This window comes from Nematolebias whitei, chromosome 21 (assembly GCF_014905685.2).
Source record: "Nematolebias whitei isolate Nwh7 chromosome 21, NemWhi1, whole genome shotgun sequence".
NCBI classification, from domain to species: Eukaryota; Metazoa; Chordata; class Actinopteri; order Cyprinodontiformes; family Rivulidae; genus Nematolebias; species Nematolebias whitei.
The window spans coordinates 31,774,964-31,791,460 of NC_056518.1; the positions used below are offsets into that span (position 1 = coordinate 31,774,964).

The window sequence follows — 16,497 nt, forward strand, 5'->3', positions numbered from 1 at the left end:
GGAAGAGACTAAATATACAACAACTGTTGCCCTGCAGTATGAAAGACAATGACCATACAACAACTGTTGCCCAACATTATGGAAGAGACTGGGCATACAACAACTGTTGCCCTGCATTACAGAACAGACTAAACATATAACAACTGTTGCCCACCATTATGGAAGATATTGACCATACAATAACTGTTGCCCAACATTATGGAAGAGACTGGTCTAGTAGCAATCTGGACAAACGTACACCTGTTTTGTTTCCAGTTGACTAGTTTTTTTATACATGTGGTTGCTATAATCTGTGTTCTGTGAAGAAACCTAATCCCGTTTATTAAAAACAGAGGTCTTCTTCTTCTTCTTCCTCCTCCTTCTCTTTCCCACTCCTGGTCAAGCCCAATCAAATCTGCCAACACACTGCAAAAATCTGAAATCTAAGAGCTCGGTGCTCCTTTTCTGTCATTCTCACCCCTGCACTCTGCTGTCTTTGTCCCCTGTCCTACCTCTGTCCCCTGTCTCTGTCTTTTCATCTCACGTCCTCCTGTCTGAGGTGCTGTTTTCCCTCTTTCACAAATCCTCTCAACATTTGCCCTCCATTTCCTGTCTCCATCGTTATCTTTCTGCACCTTGTTCCCCGTGATGCTGTCTCCCATCCCCTCCCTCCATGTTTCATCCCCCCGCCCTGTTGCTGCTCCACTTGATGGCATGTTAAAGAGCTGCTGCACACAGCTGGATGAAATCGAACATGACAGATGTCATGATTGCTGCAGGACACCAAACGTAGTTTTAGGAGCTCACAACTAGAAATAACACTCCCTGTCTCTCCTTTAAGACTGGTCTGGAGGTTGTTTTCTAAAAATAACCAGCTTGTACACAGCTGGAAGTACCTCGCACTGCATCCCTTCAAAACCTTCTGCATTATTCAACAGCTGAACTACGAAACAGAAGAAATAAATTTATTTTAAAACGTGAATTAACATTAAGCTATGAGTTAAAAGCTGCACGTCTGTTGAACCTTTATAAGAGTAAACAAAAAGCACAAACAGAAAATAATAATTTATCAAGGTACAACGAATCATTACTTCCTGGAAGTCCAGTCCAGTGATTTATGAGATATTTGGCTAACAGACAGACTGAGTTGGTGTCTGTGGGTGTAAACCGGAGTACCCGGAGAAAACCCACGTGTGCACAGGGAGAACAGGTAAAATCCACACAGAAAGACGAGGGGGGCAAACGTGCAGCCATAATGTTGAGACAACCACTCTGACCACTGCTCCACTGTGCTGCCCTTTGAATTGAAGTACCAGAAGTGAAAAACATCAATTAATGCATTAATGTGTGATTGCTGATTTTATTTTTAAGTGTTTTCCACAGGTTTTTGGGGATTTTAAATCCTTCTGCTGACTTTGTGACCAAACATCAAAAATAAACTTTTATTTCAATCAGGAATATTGACCTCTGATTTCTGCAATCTTCATACTTAAAAAAAAAATGTTTATTTACAGAAAGTCCCATAAAAAAAATAAAAAAAACGAGATCCCTTGAGCTCCTCCTTATGCTTCTCTTAGCTTTTAGCTGCTGCTGAGCTCATTTTTGCTTCTGTGTAGCTTTCAGTTTCAGCTCCTTCAACTATTTTTATTATTATTTAAATTTGTTACATTCATCTCTCTTTCAGAATATTTTGTAGAGTGTTCTTTCCAGTCTTCGTTTGTTTAAGGATTGTAACAAGTGACGTTACTAAACTGTAAAACCGTCACCCAGGTAGACCCTGCATGATGAAGAGCATCAAACATAGTTCTGTTTGTTCTGCTCTGAGCGTGTGGACCGTCGTTCTGAACGTTCCTGCAGCTCGGTCACTCCGAGGGACGCTGGTCTGAACAGACTATAAGACAAATTACTAGAGACTGAAACAGAAATGGGACTTTGGGTTTAAATAATAAATATGAAGCGTGGGAGGCTGAGAGGACACGAAATAAACCAGAAAGATTCAAATGAAAATAAATCGAGGCAGAGATAATGAGGAGGAGGGTGGTGAGAAATAGAAACAAGGCTAGAAATCCATGAAGAGTTGCTTGAAAGGGCTCAGAGAGATAAAAATAAAACTCAAACAGGGAGGGAAAGAAGGAGGCAATGAAAGAGGGGCTGAAGGACAGGAGGAGATGGAGTGTTATGAAGAGAAAAAGGTCCCACAGGCCTCGGCAGAGCTGTGATCCTAAAAGTGTTTCCTCTTCATCTTTTACCAGCTCCCTCAACGTGACAGCTTCACTCAACTCTGGACCCCAGAGGCGCAGCACGGCCATGTTTGTTTGCCATAACTCCACCACCTCTGTTCCTCAGCCTCTGGCATCCACAGGACTGGTCCAGCTCGGCCAACATGGTCTCAAACTAAACATCCATCCATTATCTTCCTCTTATTCTGAAGTCGGGTCGCGGGGGCAGCAGCTTGAGCAGGGAGGCCCAGACATCTCTTTCCACAGCCAGCTCTTCTGGGAGGATTCCAAGGCGTTCCCAGGCCAACCGAGAAACATAGTCTCTCCAGTGTGTCCTGGGTCTTCCCCGGGGCCTCCTCCCAGTAAACAAACAAACTAAACAGTATAGGTTTAACTGTAGGGTCTGAGATCTCACATTTCTATAGAAAAAACTTCTGGGAGTTAAATAACGTGCCTGCAGACTACGGACCAAAGCTGCATTTGACAGGAAGATCCAGGGACACTGCCCAGGGTCTGTGCAGCATGTGGTGGGGCATCAGGTGCATCAGAGATGCACAGTACCCCTTAACAGGTTCGACTCCTGCTTCATGGACCTCAACATCCATGCCAGCTCCACATGGACCTCACCACCAGGAGAAGAGCCCCTCAGTCCTCCAGAAGATTGACCCTCGCAAAGCCCTGACAACATCCCAGGGCGGTTCTGAGGGACTGAGCTGACCAGCTTTCTAAGGCACTGATGGACATCCTGAACATCTCCCAGTGGATGTGTGTCTATACACCATACAATTGTCCTTCCTACACCAGAGTTAGTCATGGAGTTCCTCAGGGTTTAGTGTTTGGACCAATACTCTATACCGTATTTTATGAGGAGAAAGAGTTGAGCCATTTTAGTCAAATATTGAAATGTACTTTATCTACAACCTTCTCAGGATGTCACACAGAGTATGAGTTGTAACAACTCTCAGCTACTACCACAACAATTAACCCCACTTCTGTAAAATCACAGTTAAGGTTGTTTTTTTAATTACAGCTGGCTCGAGCAGCCATCTTAAATCATGCCAACTCTAAAATTAGACGAGTCGTAGATGTCCATCTATTGACTACTTTATGCAAGATCCATCCAAAATCCAGTGATGCATGAGATATGTTGCTAGCAGTTAAAGACAAGCACACATGCAGACATTATGTTCTGCCTTCAGTCTTGACCTTCACAGGTAAATCCAAAAAGGACATGGACCAAAGGAGGAACAAAATAAAGTCCACGCATGAAGAGTACGAGCCTCAGAGTGAAATAAGATAAAACGAATTAAACAAGTTTTAGACCTGAGGTGGTGCTAACCTTCTTGCTGGGAGGCTTATGGAGCCTGCAGATCCAGCTCTTGGACCTGAGACCTGCAGACAGTCAGAAGAACTGATTCTCTACGTCTCTGTAGAAACTGACAGCTCTTTCTGTTTGAAGGTGGAGGAAAACATCAGCATCCAGGTGTGATCCCGGCGCACTGAGGCTCCGAGAGCAACCACCTCCGGGTGGAGCCGAACACAATGTCAGAACTCAGGTCGCCCGCTCGACTGTTTGTGGCAACAGTTAGTAGGAGAACTGGATCCAGTTGTTTTCACCACCACAAGTCCTCCAGATGTTCTTCCTGACCCAGACCTACATCCTCAGGACTGAGACCATGGCCCTGACAGCTGAGCTGCCACAGCCCCTAATCAAGTCTATCCTTCTGTTCTACAGTGCGCTGTGGTAGTAGCTGAGACTGATCCCTACACTACAGTCTGAGTGCTGAGCCTGTCTAATGTCGTTTAGAAGGTCTGACTGAAAACTGCTGCCATTCATGACGGCCTCACAATAACTCCATGGATAATATACATTTCCTTCCTTGATGTGCACCTCTCTGCAAACAGTTTGTAAAGACCCAAAAAAGTTTGATCTGGTCCTCTGGACATTCAAAAAAACAAAAACAAAACAAAGCAAAAAAAATCTAGAAACGTTTCGTCTCTCATCCAAGAGACATCCTCAGAATCCTGGCCTGATGATGATGAAGATCAACATCATCAGGCCAGGACTCTGCGGTCTACACTCATCTCCAGGCCAGCGGTCACTCTTTCAAGGATGAAGATGTTCACATCCTGGACAGAGAGGAATGATGGTTTGAGAGAGGAGTAAAGGAGGCCATCTTTGTGAAAAGAAATCGTCCATCATTAAACAGGGGTGGAGGCCTCCGGGTTCAACTGTCCCCCTCTTACAATGCTGTGATTGCTAGTATCACTCAGCCCTCTGTGAGTAGTAAACAGCCATCAGGTGCTAATGATCCATTGTTAGGCTGATGGTCCTTCTTGACCATGTGATCAGCTGGTTTTGGTTGTCAGCAGCAAACTGGTTGATCCACTCTGAGAAGGTGCTATTTAAGAGACTGAGCTGAAAACAGCACCTCAGACTGAGGAAGTCTCTTAGATGAGAGACGAAACGTTTCTAGATTTTTTTGGCTTTGTTTTGTTTTTTTTTTGAATGTCCAGAGGACCAGATTGAACTTTTTTGGATTTTTCTACCTGGATTATTGAGCATGCATCAGGATAGTTTGTAAAGAGGCCGACGGCAGAGAAAGAAAATCCACTTAAAAACAGAAAATATGAAAGATTCATGCAGAAGTCCTGCTGGTCAGGCAGAACCACCTTCATTCAGCTTTGAAACACAAATCAAGCATTTCTGTTCTCAAACAGCTGATGCTGAGGTCACACAGAGCAGCTGCACCGGCAGGAAAACGCCGAGGAAGACGAGGGAAATGATGAAGAGGATAGGAGGAGTGGTGATGATGCATTCTGGTACATTTTCTGCTGCAGCAGCCAGGGAGGATTGCAGGACAGTGAGTTCCCCCGAAGGAGGTCCCCTGAGTTCCCTGCACAGCATGCTGGTGGTGGTGGTGGGGTGTGTGTGTGTGTGGAGTGGGGGGGGGGGGTTGCTGAGAGAGGCAAAAGATGTGTGTGGGGGGGATCACTGTGGGATCTTCTAACACTGTGGAAGTGGAGTGAGACTGAAGCTGCGGGGCTGTGGAGACGAAGCTGCCAAATCTCAACCAATGGAGAAACTCAAGAAATAATTATTGGATAAAAACATCGACAAGCAACTTTCCAAGATGGCCGCCACAGCCAATTGACCGTGGGAAAAATAAAATATATATCTCAAATCCATCGGTTTTACAGATGTTGAGCTAAAATGTTGTTGTAGTAGCTGAGATAAATCCCCAACAGATATCCTGAGGGCTAAAATATCTTTACATTGATTTAGTCATTAATTATCTTGAGACAATTTTGTCTGCTTGTTAGCAAAACATCTCCAGAACTACCGGACAGATTTGATTACGTTCAGGAAGTAATTAATGGGCGCACATCTACAACCGCTGAACTTCTAGAGTCAGTTCAAATCAAGATGGCTACCATCGTTAGGAGGAGGAGGAGGTCAGGACTGAGCTTGTGCTCCTTAGCCCAGCAGAAGAAGGTCAGAACAGAGCTCCTCCTCTTCACACCTGGAGGAGGAGCTCAGTCCTGACCTCCTCCTCACACCTGGAGGAGGAGGTCAGGACTGAGCTTCTCAGACATCTCAGGTGCTGGTGGACCTTCCGGATCAGGCTGGAAGTGCTGACGCTCCAGGTGAGGTCATGGTTCAGGTAGACACTGATTTCTGAAGCTACTGGACCACATCCATGGCTGAAAAACTAAATTTTGGACAAAAAGGACTCTTATGGGGAACAATGTGGGACAAAAATGACTTATGGGGGATGTGGGACAAAAGGACACTTACAGGGGACAATGTGGGACAAAAAGGAGTTCCGGGGGACGATGTGGGACAAAAAGGACTCTTAAGGGGACAATGTGGGACAAAAGAACACTTACAGGGGACAACGTGGGACACATTTCCAGTGCTATGATGTCCTGACACTATTTTATTGCTCGTTACATTAGTCAGTCTCTGACTGGCTGTTAGAGCGCAACAATCATAGTTTGTTTTTTTCACACTTTTTAAAGTTCATCAGAAAAAACTATTAAAGTTTTCTTTAATGTTGAACATTTTTTAAGTTCATCATAAAGAAAAAACTTTACTATGAAATAACACAAAACCAGAACCAGGTCCGCATAAGTCCACCCCTGCAGAGCAGCTGGACTGAGCAGAGCTGCACGGTGGTGCACGGTGGTGATCTCAGTCTGTCTGAGGAAACACGTCCATACATTGACAGGTGGCTTTGTGAGCTGTGCGTTTCTTGTGTGAATCACTTTGACAGTGTCGCTTCACGCCATCTCCATGAGGAATAACTCTGGCAGTGAATCACCTTTCACTGACCCCCCCCCCCCTATAAACTGACTCTCGACTTTGTTGCAGCTGCATTTTAGTTTCTTTGACTTGATTTTCTTTATGTTCTCACAAATCAAATTCCCTTTCTTGCCCTGTTTTTAAATTTTTTAGATGTGTGGACATGGCCGCAAATTTTGTTTGACTGCTGCAGCTCAGAGACGACGACGTCAGAGCGAGAGAGGAAAGAAGTGCTGCTCGTTGCAGCCGCTGGATCACGTCTCGACTCTTCATAACTTGACCCAATCAAATGTGGAACATTGTTTCAACTTTCAGGTCACCAGGACAGAAGAGATAAAAGAGGGACAGTCCTGCACAATTCAGGACATCTGGTCACCTTATCCACTGCCGACCCTCCGATGTGCAGCAAGGTGGAGTTGGTGTCTTCTGAAATTCACCATCACCTCCTTTGTCTTCTTCACATTGATGCAGAGGTTGTTGTCCTTGCACCAACGCACCAGATATTCTTCCATCACCAGTGGTGATGTGTCCGACCACAGCTGTTATGAAATAGCTCGAGTGTTTCGCTGAGCAGTCATGTACGAGCAGCGTGAACAGGAGGGGGCCCAGCACGCAGCCCTGTGGGGCGCCAGCCCTGAGGGTGATGTGCGATGAGGACATGCTGTGGATCTTCACTGACTGTGGCCTGTCTGTCAGGAGGTCCAGCACCCAGTTGCAGAGGGAGGAGCTCAGTCCAAGGAAGGACAGTTTTTGGACCAGAGTTTGAGGTATGATGGCGTTAAAGGCCGATGTGAAGTTCCCTAAGAGCAGGTCTGATCCAGGACTGGGTAGAACCTGATCCCATGTCTGATCCAGGGCCTCTCCTTATATGTTCTACTCCTGCTTTGCCCTCAGCAGCTGTGAGTTCTGCTGCCACGTTAGCTTTTGCTGTTCGTCTCAAAGTTTCAGTTTACCTTCGAGCCCCCCGTGTCGAGTCTGCAGTCCAGCGTTCATACTGAAAGCCTGACAGGCAGAGTGGGGCATCATGGAGAACACGGCAGCAGAAGGCTGAATATGGAAGCTGAGCTGGAGATGATCCTGCCCTGATGTAGGCGGTAAGGTAACCACGTGCCTCCAGCCCGGTATATAAGGGAAAGTGCTTGTGGAGAACAGCTGAGCAATCAGCATGGTGAGGATCAGCAGTAACATGTGCCGTGTCAGTCATGATTCCAGGAGCGGTTACCATTACACATTCTCCACATGCCTAAAGACACATTTTAGAGACCGAGACAGAGCAGGAGGGACATATAGCAGGAAACATTTGTGCAGCTCATTCCGAGCACAGTTAAATCATCTTGTGCTTCACTGTGATCCCCAGATGTTTTAATCATGTGGATGTCAAAACGAGGAGGAGCCGAACATTGTACCAGGTCCACACCAACACCTCTGATGGAGCAGATAGCGATAAACTTCAGTGAACCTGAAGTCAATATGGCAAGGCATTCAGAACATCACAAACAACACCCCCTCACCCAACGACACCTCTCCTGGACCAGCTACAGTCAGGCAGAGGACACATGGCTGACACCCTCCAACACCAGGTCTTGGGGTCCTGCTTGACATCAGCACTAACAGAGGACCAGGACCAGAGGGAGTACCAGGGCGGGTACTGAAATCATGCACTCAGCAGCTTGCAGCAGTATTTGCTGACATTTTCAACCGCTCGTTGCAGGAAACTGCAGTCCCCACCTGCCTGAAAACTGCCACCACTGTCCCCAACATGTCTATCGTCACAGGTTGGACCATGACTCCGGCCATCATGAAACCTATGGGACTGGTGCTGCAGCACGTCGAGGCCAAGATGACCAACAGCAGGTTCCCAACAGAGCTCCAGATGATGCCATCTCCATGGCTCTTCACACCACTCTCAGCCACCAGCAGAACCACGTACCTTCATCAGAATGCTGTTTGGTGACTTCAGCTCAGCGTTTAACTAATGAAGATGAAGAAGATCAAGATGTGAACATCTTCATCCCTGAAAGAGTGACCGCTGGCCTGGAGATGAGTGTAGAATGAGGGATGAAGATGTTCACATCCTGGACAGAGAGGAACGATGGTTTGAGAGAGGAGTAAAGGAGGCCATCTTTGTGAAAAGAAATCGTCCATCATTAAACAGGGGTGGAGGCCTCCGGGTTCAACTGTCCCCCTCTTACAATGCTGTTATTGCTAGTATCACTTAGCCCCCTGTGAATAGTAAACAGCCATCAGGTGCTAATGATCCATTGTTAGGCTGATGGTCCTTCTTGATCATGTGAGCAGCTGGTTGATCCACTCTGAGAAGGTGCTATTTAAGAGACTGAGCTGAATACAGCACCTCAGACTGAGGAAGTCTCTCGGATGAGAGACGAAATGTTTCTACATTTTTTTTGCTTTGTTTTGTTTTTTGTTTTTTTGAACATCCAGAGGACCAGATTGAACTTTTTTGGATTTTTCTACCTGGATTATTGAGCATGCATCAGGATATTGTAGCAGGATAGTCCTGAAAGAGCTGAACGTTTTAATTTATGATTTGTTGAAATAGATTGAAAATTGCGGGACGAGAACTGTGCTGAAAAACGTCGGAAGAAAAATGTATCACAATACAGTGAATGTTTCATAAACATTCAGACTATGACTACTATTAATCAGAATGATTGAAGATGTGTTCATGGTGAGCACTGAATAAACTGTATCACGGGTACTGGTGTGCACGAATCTCAGCGTTAAATCATCAAACTGGAGCCTTTTTGTTTTGTTTTATAAATCTACAGATAGTGATGTAAATGCAAACTGAACTTTTATATTTATGGTCCAAAACACAGTCTGATAAGCAACCATCAGGTTCTGCACTTTCTAACACTTGGTAACCTGCGTCTGCTTCCAGACATTATTTTATTTAAAGTGACAAGAATGAAGATGCAGCCAAGGCTCAGGGTGAGAAAGCTCAGCAGGCTTGGCCTGCCTGGTCACTTTGTACCCAAACACGTGCCAAAGAAATGAACGTAAACGGGAGCATTTTCTTCCTTTAATTAGCCATAACGTTAAAGGTCAGGGATTTAAAGCAGTGCAAAGCAACCTCTGGTCTTTTTGTCTTTCACCACCCATAAAGAAGAAAAATCAAAGCAGTTTAGTGCTCAGAAAATAAACCACCTAATGGAGAGAGTCCTATTCTGGATGAGCTGATGTAAACCAGAGCTCTAAATGCAAACAGTAAGTAAAGAGCCATCGGGCTGATAATTAAAACAACGCAGAGAGTGGGATGGTCAACTAAAACAAGATAAGCAGCACATGAGGTTTTCATGTTCTAATGGTTCTAAAAGGCACCAAAACCTTTCCGTGAGGAGCAGCCTGGCTCCGTTTAGTCCCAACAACGACTTCATGTGAAGATCAGTTCTAACCCTGCACCAGAGAGGACACAGCATCTCCTCCTGATCAGTGCAGGCAGATAGTTTCTGTATGCTGCATGTTTGAACAGCCTTCAGGGCAGCAAGAGAAATAACATTTTAAATACGGCTTCAGGGAACTTTCTACACATTCAGGCCGTTTGTTTGTTCCCATTCAGTTCCTTGATGCTTATATGCAGGAAGTTGTTTCTTTCTTTTCTCCTCTTTGCAGATTAAATGTATTTCATCCCTTCCTAAGTGTAATTATGAACATTTCCAGAGACTCTTCAGAACCAAGTACGAACAGGGTGACGTTCTCCAACTGATCCAGATGTCTTAATAGATTTGAATATTATTACATAAGCCTGTTCGTGCATCTGAGCCCTTTTCATTGTTTGAAGGGTTTGAGGTCCTGAATGCTTCGATATTGCGATGCGAGGCATCAATGAACCCTACGAGCTTCAGTTTCCTCCAAACCCAAGTCAATGATACCGGGAAGTGGAAGAACAGCTGGAAGACGTCAGTCAATAGAGGGAAACTCTTTTTCATATTGAGAGCGCAGCTAATGAGCAGAGCGACTTGTTAACTAGCATGCGAGCTCATATGGTGATGTTCTCCACAGAGGAACGTCTGGAGAACCCAGTCCCTGCTGCACTTCAGCAACAGGGTGAACTTTTTAATCAATCTAAACCAGTCTTTCATTATCGTCTGCACCTTAACTCTCATTGTTCTCTTACGTAATGCTAAAGAGACATTAATTAGCTTTAGGTGATGTTAAAGAGGATAATTAACACTAAAATAGCTGTGGGTACATTCTGAACATGAGACTGGGCCAATTTACTGACATGTTCTGGAATTTCTTTTACAAGTTAAAACGTGGTGACTAAATTTGATCAGTTTGCAGAGTGTGCTAACCTGCAGCGCACACCGAGCAGGTCAGTCATCTTTCTCCTGCAATGCCAAGAAGACCACAACAACACAAGAACCTCTCTTCACAGCTCAGCCCCTCAGCAGCATTCAGGCCCAGCCCCAAAACAGCATCTCTCACAGTCTTCTACATGGAGGGTCCAGCAGAACCCAAGAGTCCACGATCATCCAACACTCCTCCTACCTACAGTACTCCACATGGAGCAGAACCCAGGAGTCAACCGATCAGCTAACACTTCTCCTGCCATGGGTCTCCTGGGCAGTTTTAGCCCCCTCCCTGAGAACAAACCCTGTCAGTCTATAACAGCAAACTTAGAGGTGGTCAATTGGTAGAAAAGCCACTATGGTTCAGAGGCTGTAGACCAAAGAAAGACATGAGTGGATGCAAGCTGGGAAACAAAATAAAATTTCTGGAGGGCTGCTCTTTGTGTTGATGCCAGAATTTAACAGAAATGTTTTAGAAACATGAAACAAATAGGACCCAGTCACTCAATCCCTCTCTGTACCACAGCACAGCGTGTTACTATCATTGCAACCATGCCAAATGTGCCCACTGAGTTGCCCTTCCTGTCTGTTTGTTGTAGTCCAGTCGTGTCCACAGATGATACAGCTGGCGAGGCTACAGAACATACATGGTTTACATAAAACATCACTTGTACTTACTAAAGCTCCTCCCCAAAATACAAACTTTACATTCACAAATCAACCCTTCTCATCATACATAACATCCTCCACTTACTAACACGGATTAATAAATCCAGTTCAGACCTCTGACCTGTGAAATTTCTTTCTTTAAACTAAGCTTGCTTCCATTCCTTCGGCTTTTTGTAAGCTGAAGCAAAGAGGACACAGGCAATTAAAAAGAAAATGATTAAAACTCTGAGGATTGAAATAACAGAAAGTAATGGAAGAGTAAAAAGGGTTCCTGGAGGCCTTCCTGCTCCCCTGTTTGTGTGACAGTTGAATTTATTTTCATGTAAGACACACACGATTGCCATCAAAGCGTTCTGATGACAGAAAAATCTCTTGGCAGGAAAACAAGTGGGTAACTAGCAACATGCTCACTTGTATGCCGTCGGTGTGAGGAAAAGGAGCACTCAAAGTTCACTGAAAATGAGTGCTTGCTCTACATTAAAGGACATCAGTGAAGAAAGAAGACCACATCTTTACATCAAAACTCAATGATACATGAACGAGACAAGTTTCTGACAGAATGATAGGGGGGGTCTGAAGCCGATATGTACAACTGCAAATACATATTTGGCAATTTTAAACCCATCAAACGTCAATTCAAAGTCAAAACGAAACTCAATGCAGAAACTAGACTCAAATAGAAATCCCTTATTTCTGCATTCATTCTGTTTGAAACAGTAAATAAATGTTATGGATTAAACAATGACCACTGATCAGCAACATAATCACAGTCATACACTGATAAAGGTCAAGTGCTAAATAAATAAGAGGAAACGTCTTACCAGGTCTCATCATTTTTGAACTCAAGTTCTCCATAGGTGTCTTCAAAGTCCTCCCCTCCTCCTTTGGCAAGGCCCTCCACGGTGCGGTAAGGCACAATAACAGTCCCCCTGGCTCCAGAAGTCCTCAATACTTTCACCTCCATAATACCGATGCTCTCACTCACATGGACTGAACTGCTCTCAAAAGTGAAGATGCCTGAATGATCATCATCTAGAATAGTTACTGTGGCCACAATGGGGAATCCTAACATTGCCTTTGGGTATGGGAGACTATTAGGGGACAGTACCTCATCCTCAGTCTCTAGGACACGCAGATTACTAAGACGCACAAAGAAGTGTTCGTCCTCTTCAAATATGTCATCATCTATGATGCCAATGCTCATTTCTTTGATGATCTCTCCTGGTTTGAACACTACTGTGCCCTCTGTGAACTCATAGTCTGCTCCAGCATTAGCCGAACCGTCTTCAGTTTTGTAATCCACATAGATTGTCTTGTTGATGTCACCACCCTTTCTGGTAATGGTCAGAATGACAGCGCCACAGTTCTCCAGGCACTGATAAACAGCAGGCTCAAACGCAATCCGAGACACAAATTCTTCTGGTTCATCTACACGCACCTCTTGCACACTGGCGCTCTTCTTAGCCTGTTCCGCAACGTGTTTCTTTAGAATATTTCCAGCGCCAGTCATCATGCGTGTAGCCTGGATACGGTAGAAGGCACGACTCTTTTGCTGGTGTGAGAGGGCGTAGTAGTTGGCCATCTCAACCAGCTGATCCAACTCTTTCTCTGGGTGCTTCTGCTTTAGGTCTTTTAGGATTCGAATCATATCTCGACGAGACTCGTCTACTTCTTTGCTCTCAATTAAACCAATCAGATTGCTGGCAGTGCCTCCATCCATGAAGTGAGAGTTGACCATCTTGCCATCCATCTCGATACCCTTGGAGCGTTCTGTCTCTGTCTCAATAATGATGCCCCTGTGTTTGTCAGTACGGTACTTCTTGTGCATAAACTTGTAGAAGAGTAGCCGTCTGTCTGCTACCCAGGCCAGAAGTACACATATGGGGAAGAAGGATAGTGTGACTAGGCCTTCCCAGACTTGCACCACATTGGGAGAAAACACAGCCAGAATCATGTAAAGCCAGATGTAAGCAAAAATACTCCACCCTGCAGTGATGAAGAACACTCTGAGATGCTTGACTTTGCGCACTTCACCTTGGGGTATTACAGACACACAAATGCCAATGATGACAAACATGTTGAAGGCTGCACTCCCAACAATTGTAGAGGGTCCAAGTTCACCAGATTTAAACTCATGTCCACAGACCTCAATAACAGAGAGCAGAATCTCAGGGGCAGATGAGCCCAAGGCCATAAGTGTAAGGTTGGAAACTGTTTCGTTCCATACCCGAATTGTTGTTGTAGTCGTTTCCCCGTTGGGCCTTTTGATGACAATTTCTCTTTCCTGAGAGGTAATGACCTCAATGGCTGCCATGAAGCGGTCAGCAATAATGGACACACCAAGAAACATGTAGATCAAAGCTACAAAATAAACAATGACTCGAGCAATTTTGTCCCCCATCGAAGGATCCTCAGGATACCAGATGGGAAGGATGATCCCTGCTTGACACTTTGAGGTCCCCTTGCAAGTGCCATTGTTGGAGATGAGCAGTGGGCTTGGAGTAGTCCGGGCCTCAGAGCAAAGGAAAGCTGCAGCCACAATGAACAGGCCCAACCAAAGGCCAGGTGGCAGCCCCGGTTTTACAGTCCTTGAACCCTCCATGCACCCTTATTCGTCTCAAGGGTCCTTACCACACTAACAGTCCCACTGGGATCCAGCACTGGGCTGTGCTTTTCTCCACACACCACCTAAACAAACCAGAGAGAAAATACACAAATGTTATTTCACATTTTTTATTTAAAAATCAATTTAGATATGCACTACAATATTCACTGTAGAAACAAACATTCAAAATTGAAATCAAAGAAAGGCTGATTTAGTACTGGTGTAGTTCCAGTTTTTTGTTATATCACCTATCTGTCCATTCATTCAACCATCCATTCATCACTTATCCATGATCTGGTTGCAGAGGCAGAAGGTCCAGGCGGGAAACCCAGACATTCCTTTCCTCAATAAAGTGCAATGAATACCTAAATCAAATCTGCAAAATTGGCTATTATTCAAGTAGTTGCATGATGAAAATCACACCATTTTATTCTGAGAGTAGCTTCGTCCACTCCCTCTCGACACACGGCATGGACCAAATTTATTCTCACAGGAGTATGGTCAAAGTTTTGTATGATTGATCCGACGTTTGTGAGCGTGTTTGTTATTGTGTCCTGAAAATGTCACTTTTTAAGTAAAATGTCACTGCAGGGTTTTGATGCAAAGCTGCTAGATGTAAACAACAGAACTGGTCTTTTTCTCATTTGAATTCAGAAAACTAAATTCAATCCAACTCCTGATGTCGAGGAGAGGCTGGACCGAGCTCCACCAGCGTGCTTCAGGGAAAAGTATACTCGACAGTCATCTGCATAAAAATGAAAAGGGATAAAATGTCAATTATCTAGATAAGGAAGCCAGCAGATTGTGTCACATCTTTACTTCATCCCACACTTCATCCTGAGCGGCACACTGGTGACAGTGAAAAGACACAACTCCTTTTAACTGGAAAAAAACCTCCTGCAGAACCAGAACCAGGATGGGCAGCCAACCAGGTCTAAAAGCTGGTGTTATAGAGGACAGGAAAGAGACATAGACAGACACACATGCAACATTGAAGGTTGAAGTGGCACCAAAGGTTCTGGGCCACAGCTCTTGGAAATGCATCTGCAGTAGAGGCCCTGAACTGGCTCCATTTGAAAATCACCTGCTACCGTGTTGTTGATGAACTGTAGCCATTTTGATCAAACCTTCAAAATCTTTGCGTGCGTCGTCATACAATGCTGCGATGTCACTCGTACTGTAAAAGTCTCGGCTGCTATCACACTGAACATTAGCTCATTTCTGTATATTTGACTGAGGTACAGTCCTTTATCAGTTAGCTGTGACAGCCATCTTACTCTGACTCCAAAAGTCAACCACATGTAGAGCCACACCAGCGACGCATTTTGTTTTGAACTGTGCAAGATTCATTCAAATCTCTTCCCTGGCCCATGAGATATTCTGCTAACACAACTGACCAACAAACACACAGACATGGCAGTGAGCGATAGTGTAAGAACAGAGGCTTTGGTGTCCACTTTGAATGGACATGTGAATGATGGATGGACACTTGGACACTTCAAAGAAAGAAGACGATGTCCAAATTCACACGAGCTCAGGATTCTGATCAACACCTGTTCAACTCGTCTGATATTGTTTGAAGGAAACTGCTGACCACTTCATGTTTGAACGGAGAAAATCTACTGCTCACCTTCATTGACATTTGCCTTCGGTATTAATTATTGATTACTGAAGTCAACACTGATGCCTGTTAGCAAAATATCTCATGAACCAGTAGACAGATGCAAATTTTCATGAAATTGTGCATAACATGATTTTCCAGGTTGATCCAAAATGGACGTGGCTCCATTTTCCATCTGCCATAAAAGGCAGCGGGTGATATGCATTCCTTCTGGGAATGGTTTTTAATTATTCAGAGTTTAGGATGTTTCTACAGTCTCCACAACCTGCTGGACTGAGAAACGTTCATCCTGAACTAAAACCTGGAACAGACCATGTGAGTGGATCCTCCTGTCCTGACAGAAATACATCTTTTAGTAGTTTGACGATTGTTTCTCACTGCTTTACTGAAGCTAAATCTACTTTGAGTCTGTCAACATTTTGTTCAGGAGAGTGCAGTCTTATGTTCCGATTCTAGACTAAAGGCTTGATTACCTCGGGGACTGCCTGCACCAACACATGCGCAGCGTGCACACTCATATAACACTCTGGACAGAAGCATCCATTACACTGCTCAAGCTATTCCAGGAGCCATTCGTAATATTACTAGGTGTAACTTTTAGTATAACAAGAAAAAAAGGTATTTTCTGTGAGAATGCCGAGTGCTAAATGACTTCAGACATTTGGAGGAGAGGATAAAACTGAGGCGTTAACATTAAAACAAACAAAACAGCAAAACACAAGCCAAAACTAAGCTAACTAAAATCACCATATTATATAATGTGTGTGTATATATATATATATATA

At 44.5% G+C, this 16,497-nt stretch overlaps 1 protein-coding gene across 1 annotated transcript in view; it reads right to left on the minus strand.

Annotated features, from left to right (window-relative positions):
- The window catches only part of slc8a3 (solute carrier family 8 member 3), a 54,148-nt gene that overhangs the window by 32,171 nt on the left and 5,480 nt on the right, over window positions 1-16,497 (minus strand). The window contains exon 2 of the mRNA XM_037694609.1: window positions 12,308-14,174. Coding sequence (XP_037550537.1) covers window positions 12,308-14,088 — 1,781 coding nt within the window. The 5' untranslated portion in view covers window positions 14,089-14,174. The remainder of the gene's footprint in view (window positions 1-12,307; window positions 14,175-16,497) is intronic.